The sequence below is a fragment of the Chiloscyllium plagiosum genome, unplaced genomic scaffold, assembly GCF_037043375.1.
Source record: "Chiloscyllium plagiosum isolate Xiang-an unplaced genomic scaffold, Cpla_swu_hap1 HiC_scaffold_28, whole genome shotgun sequence".
NCBI lineage: Eukaryota > Metazoa > Chordata > Chondrichthyes > Orectolobiformes > Hemiscylliidae > Chiloscyllium > Chiloscyllium plagiosum.
Window position 1 is genome coordinate 49920051 of NW_028270166.1, and position 16769 is coordinate 49936819.

General features: G+C 43.2%; 1 protein-coding gene across 14 annotated transcripts in view; it reads left to right on the forward strand.

Moving 5' to 3' along the window:
- eps15l1a (epidermal growth factor receptor pathway substrate 15-like 1a) overlaps positions 1–16769 on the forward strand; it is a 395032-nt gene that overhangs the window by 211810 nt on the left and 166453 nt on the right. For 12 of the 14 annotated variants that reach the window (XR_015751883.1, XM_043720767.2, XM_087976202.1 and 9 more), the window contains 3 exons: positions 12187–12357; positions 14166–14292; positions 14413–14466. Coding sequence is in view for 13 of the 14 variants with exons in the window: in XM_043720767.2 (XP_043576702.2) it covers positions 12187–12357; positions 14166–14292; positions 14413–14466 (352 nt within the window). In the remaining variant the exon portion in view is untranslated. The remainder of the gene's footprint in view (positions 1–12186; positions 12358–14165; positions 14293–14412; positions 14467–16769) is intronic. The other 2 variants (XM_043720771.2, XM_043720773.2) reach the window with 1 other exon arrangement.

Here is a 16769-nt window from a genome sequence, read left to right on the forward strand (position 1 = left end):
GGTCCGGCGGCAATCTTGTGTGTCAAGTAGCCAACTTATGGCTCAGAGGCCATCTTGTGTGTCCGTGTGCCTAGTGTCACCCTGCCCCGTGCCATCTCCCACTTCACTCCCCCCTTTGTGGTCAAGGAGGTGACTTCGGAGATCTCCCGCAGATCACCCAATTCACTTGTACAGTAGGTCATTTCTAGGAGTTCTTCCTCCTGAGGGGTATTGTGGAGTGCCAGTTTCGTTGGGGGCTTTTCTGTGATGGCACTCGCTGCTGGTACAGTTCTTGTCAGTAGCGCCTTACAGCAGAGCTTTAAACACTCGAGGCCCACACAGAATACCAGCATGAGTGCAATGAACAGAACTATCCCGTGTGTCAAATAGGGTCCGCAAGATTTACCTATCAATCAATTTAGCCAGCTGTCTGTAATAATGGCTATCTGTCGAAAATTATCTAGCTGGTCTCTGATATTCTTGATGGCTTCTGTAATATTATAAAAGGCATCAACAACATGGGTGACACAATTGTCACCAACAATTGTAATCTAATCTAAAAAAAAATTCCCCCTTGCTGTGCTAGTTGATAAACCACCGTGTAACGTGTCTGCTGTCTGTAGAGTCTGAGTTCAACCAATTCTATATTAACTGCTTCCATAGCTTTTGAGGTATTATTGCCTAAGATAGTCGGGCCACATGCAAGGTAATTTCGGTTTTTAGCACTGACAACCCCTGCTCCTCCCCCCCCCCGCAAAGATAGAAAACCCACGAATCCATATCCCAATGATGACTCCAAAGTTGGGGGGACCTGCACAGAACTCCTGACTGATGGAGCGGGTCACTATCCTTCTCTGAATATGTACTCCGCTGGGGCATGGTACAGTCAAGGGTGCAATTGTCCCTACTACAAATACGTTTGGGGTGTCTGTGGCATAACTCCCCTTAAATAGAAAAACACATCCCTTCACTGCTCAGTATCAGACATTGTCCTGTCCTTCTGTCTGTCTGCCCACCCATGTTGCCCCTGATCCCGCAGGTGCCTCCCACAGCTGGTAAGTATTGAACGGGTACATCAATGTGACAGAGCTGACATGGGTGTCATTGCACTGATCATGTATGAATTGTCTGCCCGCGATCACATTCAAGCATGCCTGCTCGCTGCAGGTGCAGGTAAACTGTCCCCTGGTGACTGTATAGTGCTGATATGTGCACTGTGTCTGGATGCATGAATCATTTTTGGGAACCAGGGCATAAATGCATTCCCAACCCTGCCCTGTGAAACAGAGTGGGTAATTACTGGCTTTTAAATGGGTCTTTCCTTCCCTAGGCTGGGGGACCCGGCCCCATGGGCTGGTGGTCCTGTCCAGCTGTACACATCTACTTTGGAGTCCCCATTTGTGTTTCCCTATCTGCCCCTTACACGGCGCTGCTGAGGTGTCTACTGTACACAGGTCGTGAGGGGCCCACACCGGGTGGCCACAAATAGCGATTCTACTGATCGTGCTAGTTGGTAGCAGACAGTTCAGTTTCCATATAGACTTAGATGGGTTTTATAGAAGAGATTATCTTCAAATCCTGACATGATCCCGACAGTCGCGACACTTAGACACAGTTAAATACAGACATGTATATGCATTTTGCAGTTAAACTAAAATTATCAGTCAAATTCTTTGTTTTCGTCAGGAAGTGCAGTTGTGCTTCTGTGTGGTTTGTCCTGCCGTGTTTTTGGTACTCCCCTTGGGATGACATTCTCGTCTGCCGCTCCTGTCTGCGCTTGAAGAATGGTCAATGACATTAGTTTGGTCACAGGAGTCTTTAAACGGTTTTAGTTGAGTCGAGTGCTTCCGTGTGCCTTTCCCTATACTATCTATGCAGGCCCAGGTGTCCCCACTTATTCCCACGTCATATGGCCCATTCCATTTTGGGACAAAGCTTGGTTTGTCAGGCAGTGCTCGCATCATGACGCGGCTTCCTGCTGCTGGGATCTCAGGGAAGATTTCAAGTTCTCCTGCATTGACCTTTTTGTCCTGCCTATCAATTACAGATTTCTACATGCCTTTCAATTGGGCATTTAATTCTATCGCATACCGCTGAATTTTGTCCTTTAGTGGACCCACATAGGTGCCACCTGTGATTATTGTCTCCAACAATTACATTACTCGCCCGGTCATTAATTCATATGGTGTTAGCCGGGTTGCCAGATTTGTGGTGGCTCTTAATTTCATTAGTATGGCTGGCCATACTTCAGCCCATGTTCTGCCTTAGGTGTGCATAGCCTTGGCTAAAGTAACTTTTGAGCATTCTATACATTCTCTCTGCCACCCCTGAGCTCTGGTGTGAGAGGGAATGTGAAGTTTTTGTCTAGTGCCGAGTAACTGGTAGACAGTCTTCATGACCTTGCCTGCAAAATGTGTCCCTTTGTCGGAGTTGATCAGGAGGGATACCCCTCACCTTGGAATCACCTCCTCTGCTAATATTCTGGCAACAGTGGTCGCAGTGCAGCTTTATGTTGTGCACAAACCATGCATCTGTGACAGTACTTGGCCACATTCCCTTTCCTTCCACCACCACTCTCTCCCGAGGCTTGCTATCATGGCCTCTCTACCTGTATGGGAGAGCCGGTAGTGCAGTTCAAGCAATGTGTTCTGTATACACACTGGTGCTACCACCTTGTCTGCTCGCCTCCAGACACCATCCTCCCCTTTGAATGTCCCCTGGAGTTCTCATTTCTCTCCCTCTTCCTGCATGTTGTCCTCCTGTAGCTGCTGAATTTGGATAGCATCTTTTGATAATTCAATCGTGACTATGGCAGCATCATCAATGGCTTCTTGTCCTCGGGTTTTCTGAGCTGCTGCCTGGTTTCCTTTGAAGTTTAGACAACTTGGACTTACTTTTGCTGGCTCGTTTTGATGGGCTTGTATTTTTATTACTGCAGTCTCTTTTGGCTGTTCACTGACACGCAATTGTGCCTGAATTCTTAGTTGGTGTCTGATAGGGGATCTCCCCACGATGGTGAACCCTCTTCTACCCAATGCCACTATGTAGTCATGGGACTACACCGAAGGCATATTGACTGTCTGTATGTGTGGCAGACTGACTTCCATCAATCCTTCTGGACATAACTGTTTCTAACTTATCATTTATCATAGCGCATCCTATTCGGGGCGACCCTCCTACGTATTTTCGTGACCCATCCACGAAGAGGGTCTCCTTGGCTGGTATCCTTTATCCTCCCCCATCTTCATCCCCATCTATATCCCCACAGTTGTGCGGTTCCTCTGTGACTAGAATTCCCTCAACTGGGTTTTTTCTGATATCCCTATTACCACAGACTGACTTGGGGATAAAAGAACTGCCCCCCACTTTGCCCTTCTCATATTGGAGATGCCTCTCAGTTTCCCTGTGTTTAGCGTCTCTACTAGGGTGTGTTTAGTGTGGAGGATGACATTCCCTGTCATTACTATGGGCTCGCTAACCCTAATGGTCCAAGCAGCACAGTCTAAGGCTGCTATGCACCTGAGCAACCCCGGTGACTACTGACCCTTCTGTAGTTGAGTAGTACACTACGTGCCTTCTCCTGCTACTGTGGTCGTGGGTGACCACTGCAGAGTAAAATCCTCCCTTGTTATTCCAGTGGATGTGTGAAAATCCTTGCTGGGATCTGGCAGCCCTAGCCTGATATGAGACGAGTTTTAAGCTGACTGTATGCCTCCTCCTGTTCCTGCCCCCAGGTTACAGTTTCCAAGGCAGGCTTGCTTCCTTTAATTAGTCTCTGGATCGGTTCAGACAATTTTGCGAATTCCGGTATAAAGCTCCGACTGTAGTTGAATAGCCCCATAATCTTTCTGACCCCCCTGACAGTGGCAGGTCGTGGCATCTGTTGGATTGCCTTCTTGCGGGTCATTGGGCATTCCTTTGAGTCCCTGGAATATAAGTTGTCCCAGGTATAAGACTTGTGTTTTGCCATTTGTCCCATTGTGGGACTAACTTTTAACCCTGTGGTTGCCAATTCCTGTAATACTAGCCCTAAAGCTTCCTGGTGTCCTGACTTGGTTTCTGAGGCAATTAGGATATCATCTACATACTGGAGGGCAGTGCTACCCTCTGGTAGATCTATTATCTTCAAAATGTCGCTCATCACCCTATGAAAAGTAGCGGGGTTGTTGTGGAACCCTTGTGGCAGGTGAGTCCACGTATACTGTCTGTCCCTTACTGTAAAAGCAAATTTGTCGTGGGACTCAGGGTGTAACGGGGATAGAACAGAAACCATTGGCTATGTCCAAAACAGTAACAATCTTGTGCTCGGGGGCCAAGCCGTTTAAAGTGGTGGAGGGGTCTGCTACAATAGGGTGCAATTTGGTGAATGCACTCAGTCTTTTTCCCAGGGTTGGGGAATCAAGAACTAGAGGGCATCAGTTTAAGGTTAGAGGGGAAAGGATAAAAGAGAATCTGAGGGGCAACCTTTTTACACAGAGGGTGGGTACGCATATGGAATGAGCTGCCAACGGAAGTGGTTGAACATAGAACAGTACAGAACAGCTCAGTACAGGCCCTTTGGCTCTCGATGTTATGCCGCCCTTCTCTCTCACCAGGCTACATACCCTTCATTATACTAACTTCCATGTACCTATTCCATGAGTCACCTGAATGTCCCTAATGTATCTGACTCTACCACCACTACTAACAATGCATTCCATGCACCCACCACTCTGTGGAAAAAACCTACCTCTGATATCTCCGCTAAATCTTTCTCCAATTAAAATTACACTCCCTGTGATAGACATTTTGCCATCGGAAAAAGTATCTGGCTATCCACTCCATTTATGCGCCTCAACATCTTATACTCCTCCATCAAGTCACTTCTCAACCTTCTTTGCTTCAATGAGAAAACCCTTTTCTATGTTGAACTCCATCTGCCGCTTCTCAGCCTAGTTCTGCACCCTGTTCAATGTCTGTTGCAACCTCCAACAGCCCTCCACGCCATCCACAACTCCACCAACCTTCATGTCATTGGCAAACTTACTAACCTCCTTTCCACTTCCTCACCCTTCCTTCATAAGACATGACCTCTGGTCCAAGCAGAATCCTGGTAAATCTCCTCTGCACCCTCTCTAAAGCTTCCACATTTTTCCTAAAATGAGGCGACTAGAACAGAACACAATATTCCAAGTGTGGTCTAACCAGGACTTTATAGAGCTGCAGCTTATCGCAGCTCTTAAACTCAAACCCCCTGCTAATGAAACCCAACACCCTATCAACTTGCGTGGCAACTTTGAGGGATCTATGGACGTGGACCCCAAGATACCTCTGTTCTTTCACACTGCCAAGAATCCTGCCTGGAACCCTGTATTCGCATTCAAATCTAGCTTTCCAAAGTGAATAACTTCACCCTTTTCTAGGCTGAACTCCATCTGCCGCTTCTCAGCCTAGTTCTGCACCCTGTCAATGTCTGTTGCAACCTACAACAGCCCTCCACGCCATCCACAACTCCACCAACCTTCATGTCATTGGCAAACTTACTAACCTCCTTTCCACTTCCTCATCCAAGTCATTTATAAAAATCACAAAGAGCAGAAGTCCCAGAACACTGCTGGTCCCTATGGAACACTCGGTCACTGAACTCCAGGCTGAATACTTTCCGTCTGATGGTTCTCAGGAAAATGCACGACAGAAATGTGGAGGTTGTTGAGGAAGTAACTGCTGATTGTGGTGGATAGGTTTCTCCCATTGAGGCAAGGAAGGAATAGCAGGTTGAAGGAACCATGGGTGGCAAGGGATGTGGAACATCTAGTCAAGAGCAAGAAGGAAGCTTTCTTAAGGTTGAGGAGGCAAGGATCAGGCAGGGCTGTAGAGGGTTACAAGGTAGCCAGGACAGAACTGAACAAGCCCCAGCTTGTACGAGGGGGCATAACTACAAATTGAGGGGTGATAGATTTAAGACAGATGTCAGAGACAGGTTCTTTACTCAGAGAGTGATAAGGGCATTGAATGCCCTACCTGCCAATATAATCAACTCAGCCACATTAGGGAGATTTAAACAATCCTAGGATAAGCACATGGATGATGATAGGATAGTGTAGGGGGACGAGCTGAGAATAGTTCACAGGTCGGCGCAACATCGAGGGCCGAAGGGCCTGTTCTGCGCTGTATTGTTCTATGTTCTATGAATGGATTTATGAGAGCAAGAAGGGGGCATGGAAAAGCCTTGGTGGGTAGGATTAAGGAAAACCCCAAGGCATTCTCCACTTACACGAGGAGCAAGAAATTGACCTGAGTGAGAGTAGGGCAGATCAGGAATAGTGGAGGGAACGTATGCCTGGAGTCAGAGGAAGTAAAAGAGGTCCTTAATGAATACTTTGTTTCTGTACTGAGAAGAATCTTGACATTTTTGAGGACAGCATGAAACAGATTGTTTTGCTAGAACAGGATGACGTTGGGAAGGAGGACGTGCTAAAAATTTTGAAAAACGTAAGGATAGATAAATCCATTGGATCAAACAGGATACACCCAGGTACTACAGGAAGTGAGGGAAGAGATTGTGCCTTTGGCAATGATATTTGCGTTCTTACTGTCCACTGGAGTAGTGCCAGATGATTGATCAAGAAAGGGAATAGGGATAACGCTGGGAATTACAGACCAGTCTTACGTCTGTGAGGGGCAAAGTATTGGAGTAGATTCTGAGAGATAGGATTTATGATTAGATTAGATTAGATTACTTACAGTGTGGAAACAGGCCCTTCGGCCCAACAAGTCCACACCGACCCGCCGAAGCGCAACCCACCCATACCCCTACAGGTACCCCTTACCTAACACTAGGGGCAATTTAGCATGGCTAATTGACCTGACCTGCACATCTTTGGACTGTGGGAGGAAACCGGAGCACCCGGAGGAAACCCATGCAGACACGGGGAGAACGTGCAAACTCCACACAGTCAGTCGCCTGAGGCGGGAATTGAACCCGGGTCTCTGGCGCTGTGAGGCAGCAGTGCTAACAACTATGCCACCGTACTTGAAAAACCATAGTTTGGTTAGAGAGGGGCAGGTCATGCCTCTCAAACCTTAACAAATTCTTTGAGGATGTGACAAAACACATTGATGAAGGTAGAGCAATTGATGTGGTGTACATTCTTTTGAGCAAGATGTTTGATAAGGTTCCCCATGGTAGGCTTATTCTGAAAGTAAGGAGGCATGGCATACTGGGAAATTTGGCATTCTGGATGCAGGATTGGCTGGCCCCATTCTCCCTCCCCCAATTAAAAACTTTCCCATACCATCTGCTCCTATCCCTTTCCATGAGTATAATACAGATCATGGAGTTGGGATCACTATCGCTGAAATGCTCTCCAAGAGATCTGACACCTGGCATAGTTCGTTGACAAGCACCAAGTCCAATATGGAGAAAGTGAGGACTGCACATGCTTGAGAAAGGCTTATGAAGGGCTTCTGTCCAAAACGTTGATTCTCTTGCTCCTCGGGTGTTGCCTGACCTGCTGTGCTTTTCAAGCACCACACTCTCGACACCAAGTCCAATATGGCCTCCCCTCTAATCAACCTATCCAAATACTGCGTCAGGAACCCTTTCTGGACACATCTGACAAAAACTGCTCCATCCGAAGTATTTGAACTAAGTCGGTTCCAATCAATATTAGGTAAGTTAAAGTCACCCATGATAAAAACCCTGTTACTTCTACAGGTTTCCAAAATCTGCCTCCCAATCTGCTCCTCTGTGTCTCTGTTGCTAATGGGAGGCCTGTGGAAAACTCCCAATAAAGTGACTGCTCCTTTCCTGTTTCTGACTTCCATATGGACAATATAGACCAACTCTCCTCAACGATCTCCCTTTCTGCAGTTGTGCTCTTATCCCTGATTAACAATGCCACTCCTCCATCTCCTTTACTTTCCACGAAGTTCCTTTTGAACATCTAAACCCTGGAACGTCCAACAACCATTCCTGCTCCTGTGATATCCAAGTCTCTGTATGGCCATAACATCATAATTCTATAGTTGAGGCGGGTACATTAACAACATTTAAAAAGCATTTGGACAAATACATGGATAGGAAAGGTTTAGGATATGGGCCAAGTGCAGGGAAATGGGGTTAACGTGGATAAATATTTTGGTCAGCATAGACCAGTTTGGGCCGAAGGGTCTGTCTCCATGCTGTAGGACTCCATGACTCTATGATGTGCTGCAGACCCAGTCTAGCAGCTATGACCTTTAGAGCATGGCCACCTTGATCAGTGGTGGTGCTGCTGGGCCACTCTTGATGGTGACCATTTGAAGTCCCCCATCCAGTATACATTCTGTGCCCTTGCCACCCTCGGTGCTTTCTCCAGTTGGTGTTTACAACCGTGGAGTACTGATTCAGCAGCTGAATGGGGTGTGCCATATGTGATAAGCAGTGGAAAGCTTCCTCACCCATGCTTGACCTGGTGTCATGAGACTTTGTGAGTCTGAATCAATGGTGTGAACTCATAGGCAACTGCCTCCTGAGTGTATACCACTATGGGACAGGACATACTCAGGGATAGTGATAGTTCTGTCTGGGACATCGTGTGGGTTATGATTGCTTGACTAGTCTATGAGATAAGCTCTCCCAATTTTGACACGAGCCCTCAGATGTTAGTAAGGAGGACTTTGCATACTCAATGGGGCTGTGTTTGCTACTGCTGTTTCTGGTGCATTAATACCAGGTGGTCTGTCTGGTTTTATTTCTTTTTACATTTCTAGTGTTAATATGACTCAATGCTTGTAAAGCCACTTCAGAGGGCAGTTTGGAGTCACATTTGGTCAGGGTCACAGTTTCCTTACCTGAAGAACATCAGAGAATCAGTTGAGTTTTTTATTACAATTGATGATGCATTCATGGACGTCATTAGATTTTTAATTCCAACTTTTTTAGGTAAAGTGTTATCCAGACTGCTCCTCGATCACCTTGTCCATTCAGATCTTCATTGACCTACTGTATTCATCTCAAGACCCCAATCCAGCTCCCTCTATCCTGATGTGGAGGTGCCAGTATTGGACTGGGATGGACAATATCAGAAGTCACATGACACCCGGTTATAGTCCAACAGGCTGATTTGAAATCACAGAAGCTTTCAAAGCGCAGCCCCTTCATCAGGTGTGGTGAGAGAGCAGGGCACACATACAGAGTATATAGGCAGAGAGATCAAAAGATCATATAACTGGTATGAGTGGAGTGTCAGATAATATATCTCTGCAGGTGACCAAGAATGTTAACACAGTGCATAAAGTGTTTCTAAAGTCAATGGTTCCTGATGAAGGGCTTTTGTCCGAAACGTCAATTTTATTGCTGCTCGGGTGCTGCCTGAACTGCTGTGCTCTTCCAGCACCACTAATCCAGAATGTGCTGTCATGACAACCAGGCAGAGCAATAGGAATATACAAAAGGTGACATCCCAAGTCTGACACTAAATTATAGGTGTGAAGCTTTGTTCAGAATCTGTCTCAGTTTTAGCCTGGAATCAGGCTTGTTTTATTCTGAAAGCTGGAATTTATGAGATGCCACATTGACTAAAAATTGTGTTTTTCTTGAACAAAATAGAATGTACCTGCAAATAAACAAACACCTTGGATGAAATGATTCACCCCATAGATTTTGTGTGTATTTGGATGGAGGGCATATGTGTGTGTGAGTGCACTTGAGAGAGTGCGAGAGCATGTGTGTGCTAGAGAGAGTGTGTGCGCACGAGTATGTTTATGCGAGTGTGTCTGCGCACACGTGTGTGTGTCAAAGTGTGCAATAATTAATTCAAAACTGGACAAACTATTTAAGGTAAAGAGATCATAACAATTTATCACAGTGATGCTGTCAAAACATCACTGAAGAAGGGCATGTGCCCGAAACGTCGAATCTTCTGTTCCCTAGATGCTGCCTGACCTGCTGTGCTGTTCCAGCAATAAAGTTTCAGCTTTGATCTCCAGCGTCTGCAGACCTCACTTTCTCCTGCTGTCAAAACAGTACAGTAAGGAAGATTGTATAGATACAGAACAGTGTGGCGGTGTCACCTGTCGCACAACACAAACCCAAGATCACTGTTGAGGCCATCTTCATGGGTACGAAACCTGGCTATCCGTCTCTACTCGGCGATTCTACCTTGTTGCGATCTAGAAGTCCACCTTGGAGGATGCTTAGCTCTTTTACCAAATGAAGAAATGGGCCCCTCCAAAAAGGCCTCTTGGTTCAAGATTGGTCAAAAGAATCACTAGGAGTACGATCTGTTTAAAGCAAGGTTACCACTTTAATAAAATAAGGCAGCCTGATGCAAATCTGTCCAGCAACACAGAGGTTAAAGCTTCTGTGCTCCGTGGCGAAATTGTGCAATTGCATTCAAAAATTACACATTATTTGTATTGTTTTTGCCTTAATGACAAGAAAAGATCAATCAAATGTAATAAGATGACATGATTAAAATGAAGGTATGGACCCCTCCAGAGGGGCTCCTTGGTTCGAGAACGGTCAAAAGAATCACTAGAGTGCGATCTGTTTAAAGGAAGGTTACCGGTTTAATAAATTAAGGCAGGCCTGGCGCAGATTTGTCCGGCAACAAAGAGGTTAAAAGCTTTGTGTTCTGTTTTGGACTATGACCTGGTGTCATGTGACTTCTCAAGTTGTCCCTCTACCCCTGTTCACTTTCTTTTAGTAGAATCTCCAGAGCCCAATTTTTGGCTATCTCCCTGGCTGTACATCTTTATCTCCTTTTATCTTGTACTTTCTGCCTTCCTCCCTGAAGTGTTTAAAGGATTCTCTAAGTCAGAGTCACAAAATAAATGTTGTTCTGCTCTAACGCAGTCAAGAAATGAACCTAGCAGCTTTAACACAGTTAGCAAAACAGAGAATGCAAGCAGCTGGACAAATTGTGCAGTTGGAACTGTGTGCTGTTTGCTTTAGACAATAGTTTGTTTTCTTTCTGCAAAGTGTTTGAGTTGTGAAAATAATGTTTTGATGGACTGAATTGTTCCATAATGGCAAAGGAACAGATCAGCAAGGTCTTGTTGTGCAGTTACTGTCGTGCGTGGGTTGCAGATGAGTGTCTATGGTAGCTTAGAGAATTGAGTGCGGAATGGGGGAAGCAGTGATAAGAAGGAATATGTGTGCTGAAGCTGGTGTGTGGTAAGAAGGAATGCAAGAGGTGGAAATGCAATGAAAAACAAATGGAATGAATTTTAAAAAAGTACTGAGGGACAGACTGAGAGTCAAACTTTGAAGCAAAGTGAAAAATGAAATTTTACATCTTGTAAATCTTGTATCTTTCTGTTGATTTTATTGGCTTGTGGAGGTTATCTGTGCTGTTTTCTTCAGTAATTAGCTGTGATCTCATTTGTAATTATTATAAAAATCCCAAGAAGTTCTTAGCAAATGAGAGGTCACAGTTTTTGTGTTATGCACTGTTTAGACAGCCCAGCTGTTAACTTGCATTGTTTACAAATGTGCAGTAATGCAAACTTGCCACTTGGGGACAGCATAGCTTCACCTATTTGCCTAGCATTAGCGCTTATGTAGTGTTATGTGATATTACTTTCAAACTTTAACATGTGGTAAAGGCGGGTAATATGGCAGTATACGACTAATGCTTTACATTGCATTGGTATCTGTCCACCAATACTATAAATGATATCACTCACTTTCTGCATCTTTAAGGATTGTAAGATTAGTTGCAGTTTCCTGCTACCTGCTACCAAACACAGTGCATTTATGTCCTTCTGAACTGTCTTTGTATCTACTCTTTCAGCCATGACTCTTGGAGTCACAAGGTTCTGGGTTCAGTTTCCATCTTCGGCTCGAGCGCATTAGTCAAGGTTGAGACCCAAGTGCCACACTGAGGGAGTGCTGGACAGTTGGAAGTGCCACGCCATTATTTCAAATTAGTGTAGGGCAGTTATACTTGTTTTCTGGACAATACTTATCTCTCTGTAGAAATCAAACAGATTATCTGGTCATGATCACATTGTTTGTGAGAGTTTGCTGTGTGAAAGTTTGCAGCTCCAGTCTTTGCACTACAACAGTGACTGCATTTCAAAAGTACTTCATTGACTGTAAACAATTTGAAAAAGCATGTGGTCATAAAAAGTGCTATAATATATAAATAGCAGTCTTTGTTTCTAATTTAAATATTGTATTTATATTGAGCACCTTATGTTAAGTTACTAATGTGATCCCTTATTCTCTCATATCTCTAGGCAAGAAGTAAACTGTCCCAATTACAAGACTCACAGCAGGAAGTTAGTAAAAACATTGACCAGTACAGCAATGCATTGAACGGCTCATTAACTGATCATGGTGGGAGCATGACTAACCTGGCAGACATGAGTGATGGCCTCGCAGAGAGAGACAGCGGCTTTGCAACAATGGTGGGTAGGGAGACACACAGTAGAGTTATTTCATCGGCTTTATTTTGTCCTTTACTCTCCTCTTCTTTATCACCCTCTCACCGCTGAAAGAAAATTCTTACAAAGGAACAGTCCAGCAAAAGCAGATCGTTGCTTGCTCTTTGGCCAAAAGAACTCCAATATATATATTTGAAATGATTCTATCTGCTTGCATTGAACACTATTTCTATTTCAGCAAGCAATATTCTACCGACCTTTTCTTGTTGTTATTTCCAAAGCAGTAGTCACAGCATCCCTACAGTGTGGAAAGAGGCCATTTAGCCCATCAAATCTGCATTGATCAATCATAATTTAACAACATTAATAGAGACCATGAGGCTCATCATATCTATGAGGCTTGTCTGAAAGGGAGATTTATTTGGATTATTTTTCACATATTTAGCCCTTGAAAGCTACTAGCCAATCTTTAACTGGACCATCACCTGAAGCTTTAACTGTGTGTGTGTAAGGTAAGAAGATGAGAGATATATGGACCCACATGCGCTGTAAGACTTTTAATCAATTACAGAATACTATTATATAAATATTTATGTCTGTCATAGTCATACATTCTGTCCTAATGTTGTTTATGGTCAAGTAAGTAAAACCTAAGGCACATAAAGTCAGCTTGTTGCACAAGGACTGTTGTGACCTAGCAGTGTTACACTGAGGTATTAATACTCCTGGCAGGATATCTTTCACAGTGTGACAAATTAATGCAATCTGTTTTCATCATAAATATTGACAAAGTAATAACATAAATCTCACGGAATCATGAAATCAGACTGTAAGGTTTTGCAAATGGGAAGTTGTGTCCAGCCGTAAAAATTTTAATAAGGTGGATACCTTATTGGTTTTGCTTCTCTGCTGTTTCTCATAGGGCATTCTATTCCAAACAATGCTTTGATATTTTCATAAAAGACATTCCTCCCAACCCTTCCCTTTGAGTTTTTGTGCTAATGTTAAATATATGCTTTTTGTTGCAGACTCATTGACCAGTAGAAATAGATTTCCTTGATTTACCTCATCAAAACTTCAGAATTCGAGTTCCTCTTCGTGATCTTCTCTCTCTTTTAGAGAAGAAAATCCCAGTTTCTTTAGTCTCTCCTGTAAAGTTAAGCTTCTCATCTCTGGGACCAGCATGCGAAATCTCCACTGCACTCTATTTCCATGGCCTCGACAAGCTTTCTGAAGTAAGGTGCCCATATCTAGACACTATTCTAACCAAAGCCTAATCTGAAACCTTTTATAGCTTTGTTCCTGTTTGCCTTTATACTTTACATCTCTTGTGTCTAAAATCTAAACTGTACCACCTCACATTTCTCCACTTTAATTTTCATCTGACATCCATGTGTTCACCCCTCTCTGCTCCTGTGCCCCATTTACTCCTGCAGTCATTTGGGATCATTTTGACAAATAACCATGTTAGTTATTTTCTGTGTAATGTACAAATGTTTGTAATTTGCCCCACCACCCTGACCGAAAGGATCGTACTGTTATACCCCTTCAGTTGATTAGAATTGATAGACTTAATCCTAACCAAGAGACAACAGCATGCTTGGGAAAGGTGAGTAAAAGCAAGGAAGATGCTGTTTGAAGAGAGCAGTGTCAAGCAAGGAAATGTGTGAAGACTTTATGGACGACTGAATTGCCTGAACCATTCAATTTGGACAAAAACATGTTGTTTTGCAATTTGATAAAATCAAATATAGAGAATGCAAGTGTGTTTATATGATGATTATCAGCGAGCTTCTGCACTGGAAATAGATTGAAGTTTATTTTGTATTCAGGATGATCCCTTCAGAGGCAAAGCATCACCGTTCAATAATAATGTTCAAGAACTGCACACAGACCCATTTCAGTCAGAAGATCCTTTCAAGACAGATCCATTCAAAGGAGCTGATCCATTCAAAGATAGTGAGTAGATTGTAATTTTTGAAAGAGAAAAGATGGGGTAGTATATTTCCGAACCATCAGTGTGCATTAATGAATCAATTTAACCAAGTTTTATTTGTATTCTTTGTGTTTCTTGAGCAGGTGATCCATTCCAAAATGACCCTTTTGCCCAACAACAGGCAGCTGCTGCAACAGGTATGATAGTTAGAATTCAGCTTCTGTTTCCTCAGTACCTGACATACAGCCATTCCCCAGCCTCCTGTTGTGCTCTTTCATTGCAGTGCACATTTGAAGTTACCTTTCTGACTTCTAATGTGGCTCAAGCTCCCTTTTCTGTTCCATCCCCAACATACTTTCCCATCATGTTCTAGAAATATTGGAATTAGCACCAGCTTGATTAGTTTTTTTTCTGAATCTCTCAACTGGAAGCCTCTCATGGAAAAATGTGAAGTTATGCACTTCGTCAGGAAGAATGCAGGAGTTAAATATTATTTAAAATAGATAAAGACTGCAGAAAGCTATTGAACAGAGGGATTTGATAGTCTTGTGCATAAACGTTAAAATGTTAGTATCCAAGTTCAGCAGGGAATAGGGAAGACAAACGGAATGTTAACCTTTATTTCAAAGGGAGTGGAATATAGGGAAGTCTTGCTAAAACTTTACAAGGCACTAGTTAAGCCACAGCTGGAATGGTATGAATAGTTTTAGGCCTCTTATCCAAGGAAAGATCCTCCGGCACTGGAGGCAGTACAGAGAAGGTTCGTTGGGCTGATTTTGTTGATAGTGGGGGGACTGATTTATGAGATGAGGTTAGGTAGTTACAGCCTGTACTCAGCAGAGTTCAGAAGAATGAGAAGCAACCTTATTGAAACATGTAGAATTCTTATATTTTTAGGGGACTTATGAATATAATGAGATAAGAATATAAGAAGCAGCAGCAAGAGTAGGTCATTTGGCCATTCGAGCCTGATCTACCATTCATTAAGAGCATGGCTATCTTTTCGTAGCCTCAGATCAACTTCACCCTCTCACCATGAACCTTTCATTCCTTTTCTGTGCAAAAAGTTATCTATCTTAGCTTTAAAAACATTTAGTTGAGGATAAATGCAGAATGATTGTTTCCTTTTACTGGAAGGTCTAGGACCAGAGGTTAAAAATCACATAACAACAGGTCATAGTCCAACAGGTTTATTTAGAAGCACTAGCTTTCGGAGTGCTGCTCCTTCATCAGGTGGTTGTGGAATATAAACTCGTATGACACAGAATTTATAGCAAAGGTTTACAGTGTAATGTAACTGAAATTTTATATTTAAAAAGATCTGGATTGTTTGTTAAGTCTCTCATCTTTTAGAATGAACATGTTGGTTTCAGTTCTTTCATATGTAAATCGTGGAACATTTAAAAATTACATTCTCAAGTGAACTTTAATAATTTGTGTCATGTCGGCCCTGATGATGCATTTAAGGTGTGAGGTGCCCCGTGTGACACTGTCTGTGCCACAACGGTCAGACTGATTCTAATCTAAAAAATGGATTTACAGAATCTTACATGGATTTATGCAGTTTTTGAGCAAAGTAAAATGTAATTCTGCAAGTACAAATTCACCCCACAAACTTATATGTGTATGCGTGCATGTGGGTGTGGGGGATGGTGGGAGTTAAGAGTGTCTGTATGCCCACCCATATGCACGCATACACGTATAAGTTTGTGGGTTAATTTGTACTTGCAGAATTACATTTTACTTTGCTCAAAAACTGCATGATCCATGTAAGATTCTGTAAATCCATTTTTTAGATTAGAATCAGTCTGACCGTTGTGGCACAGACAGTGTCACACAGGGCACCTCACACCTTAAATTCGTCATCAGGGCCGACATGACACCAATTGTTAAAGTTCACTTGAGAATGTAATTTTTAAATGTTCCGCGATTTACATATGAAAGAATTGAAACCAACATGTTCATTCTAAAAGATGAGAGACTTAACAAACAATCCAGGTGTTTTTCAATATATAATTTCAGTTACATCACACTGTATACTTTTGCTATAAATTTTATGTCTTATGACCTTATACTCCTCAACCACCTGATGAAGGAGCAGCACTCTGAAAGCTAGTGCTTCTAAATAAATCTGTTGGACTATAACCTGGTGTTACGTGATTTTGAACTTTGTACACCCCACTCCAACACTGGCACCTCCAACTCATGGGACCAGAGGGCACCTTCTCAGATTAAGGTGTTGTCCTTTTAAGCTAGAGATGAAAAGAATTTCTTCACTGTGGGTCGTGAATCTGTGGAATTCTTTAGTACAGAGAGCTAAAGATGTTGGGTTGTTAAGTGTGTTCAAGACTGAGAACGACAGGTTTTTAATCGGTATGGGAATCAAAGGTTATGGGGTAAAGGAAAGAAAGTGAAATGGAGGATTTTCAGATCAGTCGTGATCTCATTAAATAGCGAAGCTGCCTGAATGGGCTGAATGACCTATTTTAGCTGCTACATC